This window comes from Peromyscus leucopus, chromosome 6, assembly GCF_004664715.2.
Source record: "Peromyscus leucopus breed LL Stock chromosome 6, UCI_PerLeu_2.1, whole genome shotgun sequence".
NCBI lineage: Eukaryota > Metazoa > Chordata > Mammalia > Rodentia > Cricetidae > Peromyscus > Peromyscus leucopus.
In genome coordinates this window covers 105,676,041-105,689,253 of record NC_051068.1, presented here as the reverse complement: position 1 = coordinate 105,689,253, position 13,213 = coordinate 105,676,041, and the positions used below count along the sequence as shown (strand labels likewise).

Sequence of the window (13,213 nt, the reverse complement as noted above, 5' to 3'; positions counted from 1 at the left end):
GCTGCATCATTTAAGGTGTTCATGTTTGAAGCATTGTAGTATGTTTTCTCATCTAGCATAGGAGCTAAGCCCAAGGATTCTTTAGCCCATCACTTAAATTATTTAAACCACTCTTAAATTTTTGGTTGTGAGCCTAGCCTTTAACAGCCGAGCCATCTCTCCAGCTCTAAATCACTCGTATTTCCCAATAACAGCTAATTTTTCTTCAGGATATGTGGAGAGGAGAGAATGGCTCACCTCTTGTTTGTTTTATAGGTTAGTCAGTGGACCAGGCTATGTGAACTCACCATCCCTTTGGCTGTTGAGAATTTTCTCCAAAAGTCTTCTGACCAGCCCCCAACTATTCCTGAAGAAATCCTACAGCTTGAGAGAAAACTCAGCGAGCCTGTCAGAGTACACAATGATGACAAACTCCGCAGACAGAAGCTGAAGCAACAGAAGACTGCTAAGGGGAAAGCAAAGAGCCAGACCGATGCACAGCAACCATCCAAAGAGTTGGCTGGCTCTTCCAAGAGTCTAGAACTGGAGGTGGCATTCTCAAAGCTCACAGTGCAGGATCCAGCTGCTGCCAAGAAGGAGCCTTCTCACATCAGGAAAGCAAAAGTCTCTGACCTTCCGCCTCTGGAGCATGTGTTTGCAGAAGGATTGTACTTCACTTTGGCAGACATTGTACTCTTGCCCTGTGTTCATCATTTTTTGGTAAGGATTTGTCTGGACTCTGTATGTTACTATGAGTTTTAGTTTGTTAAATTGTTTAGTTTTGAATGTGGTTCTACTTCTTGCTCTGTCATAGTTCTGAGCAAATTCTTAACACTTTCTGTTCTCTAATCTGTAAAATTGAGGTCACAGGACCTTTGGATCATTAGACTATTGTTGTCTTCCCTCCAAAGGTGCAGGTGTTGACGGCTTGGTCCCCAGCCTGTAACAGCTGGGAGATGGTAGAACTTTCAGGTGAGACCTACTGCAAGGCAGCTGTGGCAATGGCTGTTTGCTGGTTAGCTAGAGGTAGGCATTGTGGCCCCCTGTCTCTTTTAGCTGCTTTGTTTGCATAGATGCATGGGTCTTCTACACTGCACCTTCCTGCCGCAGTGTTCTGTGTCACCACAGGTCCAAAATGATGGAGTTCAGTGACCATGGACTGTGTGACAAAATAGACCTTTTCCTCATTAAGTTTATGTTGCTAGCTTTTCTCTACCCCACCAGCCATCTCCCAATAAATGACACAGAGACTTCTTATTAATTATGAAGGCTCAGCTGATAGCCTAGGCTTGTTTCTAACTAGCTCTTACAACTTAAATTAACCCATTTATGAAAACATACCTAACATGACTACAAGTTTGATTGTTATAGGTGACTAACTACTAACCTGTATTTCTATTATCCTAAACAGTTTGTAATAATAACTTTCAAGGATTAGAAGTTTACATTACATTGTATAGCTGGAAGTGTTCCTATATCCCGGCCAGCCGGCAGTCAGGACAAATCTCTCCCACTTGTGTTCCCCAAGTAAACACCCAGAGGCTTATATTAATATAACTGCTCAGCCATTAGCTCAGATTTATTACTGACTAGCTCTTACACTTAAATTAACCCATAATTCTTATCATCTATATTTAGCCACATGGTTTGGTAGCTTTTTTTCAGTTCTGCCTTGACATTCTGCTTCCTCTGTGTCTGGCTGGTCACTCAGCCTTCCTCTTCCCAGAATTCTCTTTGTCTGCTTATCCCACTTATACTTCCTGCCTGGCTACTGGCCAATCCACATTTTATTTATCAACTAATCAGCAATACACATTCACAGCATACAGAACAATATTCCACAGCAACATTGTTAAATAAGATGCATAGGTAAAATACCTTAAAAAAAAAAAAAGAGTAGATATGTATGTACAGTATGTTCTAACAAAAGTAACCTTAAATTTGTATCAGTATACAAAAATCCATCCCAATGTAGAATATTTGAGATTAATGGTTGTTCAAAAATAAACTCAACAACCCACCCTTATATCTCATCATTTTTATACTATATTCCCCCTTTTTCTAGTCAAAAAGACATCCTTCAATATAATCTCCTTTGTTTAACTTTCTCTCTGATCATGACCGATAATAATTTGTAACCAACCCCACTAAATGATGACAAATCTCCATAACCCACTGAAGGACCAAAAAACATCCAATCCATCTCTTGGGAATGTGGACGTAGTGTTCTCTGGACTGCTTCCTGTTGTCTGGGTGTACTGGCATCTTTGGAGGACTCTGAGAAAATTAGGGTAATGGTCAAGTCCTGGCTAGAACAGTCTGTGAGGCTGGACCATCTTAGCCAGCATCCTTGAAGCTGTTCTGGATGCAGAACTCTGAGGAAACTGCAACAGAGGCACTCTGAGAGGCTGGACCACTTGGACCACCACGTTTTTATTGGTGTCTGGTCACCTGACTCTAAAAACACGTAAACTTTCAAAGGTAACATACATATGTGTATTAACACAAGTATGGACTGTGCATTAGACACAACAAGCCAGCCAAAGATGATTTTTTGTTTTATGTTTGAGCAGGTAAAATATATGTCACCTGTCTTGTAGTTATTTTAGGTTTATTTCTTTATGTCTATAACTAGGATTTTCAGGGCATCTCCCTTGATCAAACCTGATCCTCTTTAACCTTGAATCAATCCACAACCTTTTGTTTTTTATGGAAAGAAAAGCATAACCTCTTCTTCCATTGTGAAGTTAAGACATTTTAAAAATATATAGGTTGGTTTAATTTAGCAATTTCCATAATCCAGTGTCTCTCAGCAGCTATCATTTGTTCATTAGCAATCAAAAAAAATTCAAAGACAATACAATAACATACATGATCCAGACACCCTGTGTATTTCCGATCTCTACATGGCTTATTCTTTTTTTTAATTACTTTACTTTTTCTTTAAAGACTCTATTATTTTTAAACTATTTATTTATTTATTTTTATAACTGTCTACACTCTTAAGCCTACAAATGTTGTTAAACACTCTGTAACCGGTTAAAGGTTTGTTTGTTTTCCATATGACCTTGCTTTACGGCTTATCTCACCCTTTTCTGTCTGCATGAGCAGCTTAGCTCATGGAGTGCTGTCAGCACGAGCCGGCAGGCCTTGACTGAGAGATGGGTCTCTATACTGTATACAGCTCTCAGGAGAGACTGCAGGAGAAGGAAGCTGCATTTGGCTCCACTTTTGTGTGTTCAGAAACTTTTTTTTTTAAGCCTTCTCATGTCTTATGTGGAAATACTTGCCCAGATATTGGGCGTCATTTGTTACTAGACTTTCTTTGTCCTGCCGGCCAGCTCCTAAATGAACGACACAGAGACTTCTTCTTAATTATGAAAGCTCAGCTGATAGCTTAGGCTTGTTTCTAACTAGCTCTTACAACTTAAATGAACCCATTTTTATTAATCTATATGTTGCCATGTGATGTGTGGCTTTTACATCTTTTCTTGCATGTCTGTTCCCACTATTTCACTGGTGACTCCACCTTCTTCTTCTCAGTGTCCTCTCTGCCCTGAAAATTCTGCCTACCTATGAGCCATTCAGCTTTTTATTAAACCAATCTGAGTGACACATCTTCATAGTGTACAAAAAGATTATTCCACAACAGTTTATTATCTCAGTAATTACAGTGATTAAAAGCTATTTAACATACTCTGTCATATGATCAATGTAAGGAATGAGTAAAATTATAGTTAATTTTGAGTTACTAAAATGTTAGTAATTGATATTATTGTTAACTTTGCTATTATAATTATCTTTATAATATTACAAATTCCAGTATTAAAAAACTAAAAAAAAAAAAGACTAAAAATTAAAAACCCTTCTCAGCTGTATTTTATAATTAAATTGTCAATTAAAATACTAACCATTATACTGGGCATTTTCAAATCAGAATTTTCCCCCTTCACTTGAATACTTTTCCCTAAAATTGCTTGCTTTTCAATGAAATGGGGAAATTCAGATGTGAAGATGTCTTTCCTAGTAGAATTTGTTTATGTATGTATGTATGAATGTATGTCTCTGTCTCTGTCTGTCTCTCTGTCTGTCTGTCTCTCTCTCTCTCTCTCTCTCTCTCTCTATATATATATATATATATATATATATATATATATATATATATTCCTCAGTGGGGGGAAAAAAAGAACCAGGTAAAAATACCAGAATGAACATGACAGGCTAGCTTTTGCAGCCTTCCAGTTGGTTCTTTTTTTTTTATTATTATTATTTTATTTTTTATTTTTTTTATTTTTTTATTATTATTATTATTATTATTTTTTTTTTTTTTTTTGGTTTTTCGAGACAGGGTTTCTCTGTGTAGCTTTGCGCCTTTCCTGGAACTCACTTGGTAGCCCAGGCTGGCCTCGAACTCACAGAGATCCGCCTGGCTCTGCCTCCCAAGTGCTGGGATTAAAGGCGCGCGCCACCACCGCCCGGCCCAGTTGGTTCTTTATAGCTACATTTTTCCTAATTTGAAACTTGTTCCCCTTTTCCCTAGTAAGGACCCGGAAATAAGACTTTATTCTCATTATATAATCATCTCGCCTTAGGTGTCTCCATTGGAAGGTGAAAAAAGACTGTTAATGAAAATCTGTTAATTTGGAGTTGGTACAGTGTTGTGGAATAATCCTCCTGTACACTGTAAAGATGTGTCACTTGAATTGGTTTAATAAAATGCTGATTGGCCAGTAGCCAGGCAGAAAGTATAGGCAGAATGACCAAACTAAGAATGATGGGAAGGAGAAGGGTAGTGTCAGGAGTCAGCAGCCAGATGCAGAGGCAGCAGGAGAAGAACATGCCATGCTAATAAAGGTACCGGCATATGGCAGAGCATGAATAGAAATATGGGTTAATTTAAATATAAGAGTTAGCCAATAACAAGCAGGGGCTATTGGCTGAGCATTTATAATTCATATTCAACCTCTCAGTCAGTTATTTGGGACCGGGTGGTAAGGGCAGGAAATGTCTGTTTACAGTACTATATGGAGAAATTGTTATTTTCTTAAGGAACCTTTTGTTTTGTTTTCAAAAGTGAAATGAAACAAGAATGGCAACCAAAATTATTTCCGAATTAATCATCATGGAAAAAGCAGATTTGGGAACCATTGAAGCATTGATTGGAATTGTAAATTTCCTATGACTGTCTTTTCCTAGTCAAATGATTTGTAGTTTCATTTATCCCTGACTTTTGCCTTTTACCAATATAAATGTCAATCTTTAGAGTAGTCATACATTTTGAAAGATGTGGTATTTATGATTTCTAATTTTTCTAGAGTTCATAGCAGTACACTCATCATTTGTAGACATTACTGAAAGTATATATGTCAGGAACCATTATAAGCACTAGGAATGCAGCGCTAAGCAAAGCAGTTAAGATCCCAGATGTCATTGGAGTTAATTTTCTAGTTAGGGGAATGAAGAAATGAACAAGTAAACAAACAAATAATATTTATATAAAGTAATGGTAAATGCTACAGAGAAAATAAGATTATTTGATTTTTAATTCGAGAAAGCAAAAACCAAATTGGATTCACCTGCATGAAGGTGACTTTAGGTCGTCCAGATGGCCCCATTCATCTCAGATGATTTGCATTTCATTTTAGATGAATTTAAATGCCATTTACTTGATTGGGATTAATCAAAGGCAAAGTATTTCTAATTGACAGGATTTTTCCCATCTGTAATCAGGTAGGATATCAACTTGACTATTACTGAGTAAGTCTGATGCTACAGAGAAGCACTGGGTTTAAAAGAGAGCAAAACTGGCCAGTGTGATGGCGTAGAAAATAACCGTATGTGGTCTGTGCAAGTGAAATAAACTTCAAGTTCTATCCATGGCACCCACATTGGAAGGAAAGAACAGATGTCCCAAAGCCATCCTCTGTCTTCCACAAACATATTGGCACACACATACCTGTGCTGAAACACTCATACCATATATATGTCCAATAATAATAAGTTTAAAAAAACTATTAAGAAATAAGGTAAAAATATGTGCTTATCATTTTCTGTTACATGGTTTTGAGACAGAGACTCATATATCCTAGGGAAGCCTCAGGCTTCTTATGTAATTGAGGATGACTTTGAAGTTCTGATCCTCCTGCCTCTACCTTCCAAATATTGGGATTACCGTATATATCACTATACCCCAGTACACAATGAGGGACTCAAACCTCGGTCAACTGAACTATATCCACAGCCCATTGTTTTAATGACATTTAATATGTAGAATAAATAAATGGCTCTGCACATTTTCTTTCAGAAATTCATCTTTTTTTGTTTAAAGCCTTGATGTTGTTTTTGTTAAATTTTCCTCCCCTGAGTCATTTTAAGTTGTGCAGCCAACATTTTACTTTTTAGAGCAGTTACATTGCCAGACCTTTGTCCTGGAGTGACAGTGCAGAACTTCAGAATCAGGATCAAGTTCATGATCAGTAATGAAGATGCAAATTGGCATTATAAGTGTCAAGCTAAGCCAGGATCAGAGTAGTTACGCCCAGAAATAAGGTCGGGAAAATGAAAGATCAGATTAACTTTGCTAAGTCAAGGTTTGGATTGCTAGAGGTCAAAATTAGAAGGATTGGGGAAATGAGCCTTGCTTAAGAGAAGATGTAAAGGGTGTAGGATAGTATGCTGAGGTCTGGCCACCAATGTGCTCCATGCTTTCAGTAGGTCCTAAGCTGCAAAGTTGATTTACAGTGCCCTGGCACTTTCTCATGGAAGAGGCCTGGCAACATCCTGTTTGTTCAGAAACTTAAGAGTAGACTAGAAAAGAATTAACTAAAGTGTGCAATTCTTAGGCCCCACCTTTAATTCACTTATTAGACACCCCCCCCTTGGGAAGTCTGTTATGTATTTGGAAGAAATTAGAATGGATGAGAGAATGAATGAACCTGACTGAAAGCCTGCTGCTCCAGGCTGGAGCACTGTATGGACAGTTCCCCTTTGCAGCTAGTAATCAGGCACCTTTGAAACGGCTGCTTGCATGGTTATTTTACTCTGTGAGATGAAGATACTGCAGCTTTATGAAATGTATGCATTGGAGCAGCTTTGCTCCTTTATTTCCGGTGCATTAGTTCTACCCCATTGTAATTAACTACAAAGCCACTCGGGGCTCATTTCTTCTTGGTAGTATTGGTAGCAGTACTTTTTAAAAATCTATTATTTTTAGAATAATTTTCTTATGTTTTTGTAATGAATTCTGTGATATTTCTAATGGTATTGGGTCTTAAAAGCTAGGCAACTTTTAAATTTTTTTCAAAGTTGTCCTTTCTTAGGAGCCAGTTTTCATTTTCTGCAGTTTTCATTAGCATCTCCTTGTAGAGCCTTCTTAAATAGTGAATGGGTTCGGCACTTCTTGGGCTGTCAGCATGTTGTAGAACACCCTACATGTTCATTAAACCGGACATCCTGCCATGCATCCTTCCTTCCTTCCTTTTTGTGGTGGGGTGGGAGTATTGAGGATTAAACTCAGAGCCGAATGTATGCTAAGCAAGTTGTCTGCCACAAGATACACTGCAAGCCCCTTGTTTAAATAGTAATTATTGCATTCAATCATAGTTCACTTTCAAATAGAAGAGATGTCAAATGCACTTAAAAAGTAATGAATTAACAGAGTAAAGGAGAGGAAAACATGTCTGATTTTATTAATTTGTCATATTTTTATTTTTAATTATCATACAGAGTAAAAGGTTTCATTGTGGCAGTTCCACTTACACATTGTTTTTGTTGATTCTCCTCTTTCAATCCCCACCACCAACTCCATATCCTTCCTTCCCATAGTAGTCCCTTCCCACTTTGATGTCACATATATCTGTTGTCCCCTTTATTCAGGTTTTCTCTTCTCTCTTAAAACCTATTTTTCTGCTCTAGACGGTTTTCCTTCTAGATTTATGACCCACACTCATTCTTCTGTGTGGTCCAATTTCAAAAGGGTGAGTTTGTTAAGTTTATAGTAAATAAATAGAAAAAGTCATAGCAAGTAGCAGGTAGTTATACAGGTAATAAAACTGACAGAAGAGAGAGGCCCAGGCAGAGCAGAATGTCCCTTTTTGTGAGACTTCCTGGTAACATAACATAGCAATCGATAGAGATAGCATCCTCATGGATGCCCACAACATCCAGCAGACCCTGACTGAGGAAGTTGAGGCAGTCAGCTGAGTTCTCTATTGACCTTTTTACCATGGCTCAGTTTCCTGCTTCTCTTTCACACTATAGGTACTTTGTAGAACAATATTTTTAAAGATTTAGTTTTTTAATTTGTGTGTGTGTGTTGTGTGTGTGTGTGTGTGTGTGTGTGTGTGTGTGTGCATGTGTGCTTACATATAGATACGTACATATGAGGGCAGGTGTCTACACAGGCTGGAAGAGGGTCTTAGATCCCCTAGGGCTGGAGTTACTGGTGGTTTTGAGATGCTCCACATAGGTGCTGGGAACTGAACTTGGTCCTCGGGAAGAGCAACAATACCCTTAACTGAAGAGCCATCTGTAGCCACCATGTAGGCATTTTATGTTATGAGACAAATATTAGCAACATCTGCTGGAAATCATTTACCTTCTGGTTGTTCCCATGGGTACAACGTGTTTCACTCATGGGCTCTTTTGTTTTTCTCTTCTCCCTGTCACAGAAGGAGAGGGCAGGCTTTGAAGGACACTTGAAGACAAACATGCTTCAATCTCAAATGCAGTGACGTGTTGTCTGCCTACTTCTGAGTGGGCTCAAATGGCACATGACAGTTTACTAATATAATATATGATATACCTCTTTGACATATGTAAAAATTAAAAATCTAGGAATCAAATATGAAAGAGAACATGTAATACATGTTTTTCTGAGTCTAGTTTATCTCACTTAATACAATAATTTCCAGATATGTATATATTTTCCTGCCAATTTCATTTCTCTTTACAGCTAAAGAAGATCTATTGTGTATATGTACTACATTTTCATTGTCCATCTGTCTTTTGGACATCAATACTGGTTCTATTTCCTGGCTGTTTAAATAGTGTATCAATAAACAGGAATGTGTAAAGTATCTCTATAGCTGGATTTAGAGTCCTTTGAATACATGTCCAGGCATGGTACAGCTGGGTCGTGTGTGTGTGTGTGTGTGTGTGTGTGTGTGTGTGTGTGTGTGTGTGTGTGTGTTTGTGTTATGCTTCTCTATCTCTGCCTTATTTCCTTGAGACACTATCTCAGTGAATTTTGGGCCAGGCTGACATCAGCAAGCCCCAGCAATCCTCTCTTTTGTATCCTGTGGGAGGCCAGCTCCCACCTTTTAAAGGGTTCCTATAAAGAAGAGAGAGAAATAAGAAACTTGTAGCTAGAAAGATAGCAGAGAGGAGACAGACACACAGGATAGCTTCAGGAGGACCTGGATCAAAATCCACCTGCCCCTTCTTCAAAAGGACTTTTTATATCAGTGCCAAGAGGCGGGGCAGAAGACCTCTTCCTTGCTAGATCAAAACTCACCATAGAGCCAAGTTAGACCCTTCCAAACACCTGGTAATCACAGCCATGGTCCAATCATCCCCTGTGCAGCCCTGCTGGGTAAAGCAAGCTCAGATCTCACTAGGAAACCTCGGTGGGTCTCCACACTTCCTCCCACTGCCTTGCCTTTTCATTTTGCTGGGGGTTCAGGCTCAGGTCCTCAAGCTTGCACAGCAAGTGCTCTTAACCTGCTGAGTCATTTTCCAGCTCATGTTGATTCATGGTGGCTGTGCCTGTTCACATTCGCACCAGCAGTAAGTCAGAGTTTTTCCTTCTACCCATTCTGACCAGAATTTTGTTTTGTTTTTCTTCTGACTAGGGAGAGATGAAATCTCAAAGCGGTCTTCAAATGCATTTCCCTGATGGCTGAGGATGGGGAAAACATCTAAGATATTTATTGGCCATTATGTTTCTTCTTTTGAGAACTGTCCATTCAGTTCATTAGCTCATCTACTGATTAGAGGATTTTCTTTGTTTTGTTTTGTCTTGTTTTTTCGAGACAAGGTTTCTCTATGTAACAGCCCTGGCATTTCTGAACTCTCTCTGTAGACCAGGCTGGACTTGAACTCAGATCCACCTGCCTCTGCCTTCTGAGTGCTGGGATCAAAAGAGTGTTTGAACTATACCCCACTGAAAAATTTTGTCTGTTTACCTGTTGCAGTTCTTGGTTGCAGTTGACCTGTTGCAGTTCTTGATTGCAGTACGTTAACTCCTGTGTGAAATTTAGTTTGGTAAAGATTTCATCCCATCCTTCAGGCTGTCTTTTCCTCCACTGATGTTTTCCTTTGCTGTGCAGAGATTTTAATTTCATGCAATGCCATTTTTGGTTCTTGAGATTACTTCTTGTGTGGTTTTGTTCAGAAAATACTTTCCTATGCTTAGGTCTTGAAGTGTTTTTCATGTATTTTCTTATGGCAGCGTTAGCATTTTAGATTTTAAATTAAGGTCTCTGGTTAGTTTGGAATGGATTTTTCTTCTGAATGAGAAGATGATTCTTATTTCATTCTGCAATGTATATCTACATGTATCAGCACCATTGGTTGAATAGGCTCTCTTTTTTCCCCAGAGTATTGTCTGTTTGTTTGTGTGTTCTGCGTGTCAATAGGAAGCCCCCTGTGATATAATGCTTGGGAAAAACAAACAAAAACATGATGCAGGGGCTGGAGCGATGGCTCAGCAGTTAGGAGCATGGACTGCTCTTCCAGAGAACCTGCTCTTGGTTACCAGCACCTGAATTAGGCGGCTGATAACTGCCTGCAACTCTGGCAACAGTTTGTGTGTGTGTGTGTGTGTGTGTGTGTGTGTGTGTGTGTGTGTGCGCACTCACATTTATAGTGAGCATGCACGCATGCACACACAGACACACACACTATGCATTTTTTGACATCTTTGTCAACAGTGAGGTGGCCTTAGCTATGTGCTTTCATTTCTGGGTCCTCTGTTCTGCTGCATTGTCTGGGTGTATGGGTTTGTGCCAGTGCTGTTCTCTTTTCTCTGTTGCTTTGTAATGTAATTTCAGGGCAGCTATTGCCTTACAGCATCCAGCATCGCCTTTTCTGCTTGGGATTGCTTTGGCTACATGGGATCTTTGGGATTTCCATATGGATTTTAAGACACTTTTCTTTTGCTAGTTCTGTGAGGAGTATCATTAATTTTTAGAAATGAGAAGCATATTGATTTTAAATAACTTTTTATAATATAGCTATTTCCACCATGGGTTCTAAGTACCAAGTTCAAAGCCCTTCAGTCTGTATGGCAAGCACTTTCGTTTGAGTTATCTGGCCTGCCGTCCACTCCAGGAGCATGGAAGTTGTTTCCATCTTCTGTTTCTTCAGTTTCTTCTTCAGTGTCTTGAAGTTTTCAGTGTAGAGGTCTTTCACTGTCTTGGTGAAATTCCTTATTTTCTTTTATTTTTAATTAATGTAATTTATTGGGAATGGGATATTTTCCCTTATTTCTTTTTTGTTAAGTTTCCTATTAGGATATAAAGTAACTGATTTTTGCATGTTGATTTTGTTTTGTTTTGTTTTTCGAGACAGGGTTTCTCTGTGTAGCCCTGACTATCCTGTAACTCACTCTATAGACCAGGCTGGTCTTGAACTCACAGAGATCCACCTGCCTCTGCCTCCCTGAGTGCTGGATTAAAGGCATGTGCCACCACTATGTGGCACATGTTGATTTTGTATCCTACAGCTTTACCAAAAGTGTTTATCAGATATAAAAGTTTCCTAGTGAAGTCCATAGGGTCTTTTAAATATAGAGCCATGTATACAAATAGGAATAATGTGACTTCTTCTGTTTCTCTTTATATCATACTTATATATCCTTTTGGCCTTAGTTCTAGTTAAGACCAGGTACTAGATTGAGTCAGAGTGGAGAGACTTGGCACCCTTTTTTTATTCCAGATTTTACAAGAAATGCCCGCAGTCTTTCCTGAATTATTGGAATATTCCTTATGGGTTTGTCATCTGTAGTCATTATTACACTTAGTTATGTTCCAACTACTTCCAGTTTCTTTAGAACTTTTATCATGAAGGCATGCCGAACTTTTTCAATACTTTTTCTGCATCTGTCAAGACAATCATATAATTTCCCTTTTAATTACATTTTTATGACTTACTACATTTATTGCTTTGTATAAGTTGAGCCAACTTTGCATTCTTGCGATGAAACCAGCATGTCATTGTGTATGGTCTTACTGTGTTCTTGAATTCAACTTGCAACATTTTAGTGAGTTTTGCATCTATGTTTATAAGAGAAATTTGTCTATAGTTTTCTTTTTTCTGTTGTGTCTTTATTCAGTTTTGATATTAGATTAAAACTGTCTTTGTAGCATTCTTTAATTTTGTACTTTGTGGGACAAACTGAGAAATATTGGTTGTTAGATCTTCCTTAAAATTGGGTAGAATTCATCAGTAAATCCATCTTATGTAAGGCTGTTCTTTGTAGGAATGCTTTTCATTACTGTTTGTGGTGGTTTGAATGAGGATGGCTCCCAAAGAGTCATATATTTGAAAATTGGTCCCCAGTTGGTGGAACTGTTTGGGAATGGTTAGGAGAGGTGGCCTTGTTGGAGGAGGTGTATCCGAGGGGGTAGGCTTTAAGGTTTTCAAAAGACTTGCACAATCCCCAGTGCCTGCTCTCTCTTTCTCTCTGCCTCCTACTTGCTGGTCAAGATGTGAGCTCTGAGCTGCTGCTGCAGCTGTTCCTGCTGCCATGCCTTTGCTCTGCCATCATGGTCTCTAACCCCCTGAAACCGTAAGCAGATTTCATGTTTTCTTTTATAAGTTTCCTTGATCATCATATTATCACAGCAATAGAAAATTAACTAAGATACTGTTTTAACCCCATTGCTTGTGTTGGTCTTTTAAAATTGTTTTATCTTTCAGATTAATTTTGATATTCATATGAGTATAGAAACCCATTTCTTCTTGATTTCCCAGCTTTTTGGAATATATGTTTTCACAGTATTCCCTAATGGTGGTCTAGATTGGAGGACTGTTGGATCTTGTTCTTACAGTTCCCCTTTCACCTCTTATTTTTTTGTGTTGGTCTCTCTTTTGGTTAGTTTGGCTAAGGGTTTGTTCATCTTGCTGTCATTTTAAGAACCATCCAACGCATTTTAGTTTGGCTTCTTTTTCTAGAATCTTGAGTTGGGTGATTAGGGTATCTGAGATCTCTCTAATTTTTTTTTCTTTCTTT

At 38.5% G+C, this 13,213-nt stretch overlaps 1 protein-coding gene across 5 annotated transcripts in view; it reads left to right on the top strand.

Moving 5' to 3' along the window:
- The window catches only part of Gstcd (glutathione S-transferase C-terminal domain containing), a 107,690-nt gene that overhangs the window by 10,074 nt on the left and 84,403 nt on the right, over positions 1-13,213 (top strand). For all 5 annotated transcript variants that reach the window (XM_028857088.2, XM_037207119.1, XM_028857107.2 and 2 more), the window contains one exon: positions 256-699. In XM_028857088.2, coding sequence (XP_028712921.1) covers positions 256-699 — 444 coding nt within the window. The remainder of the gene's footprint in view (positions 1-255; positions 700-13,213) is intronic.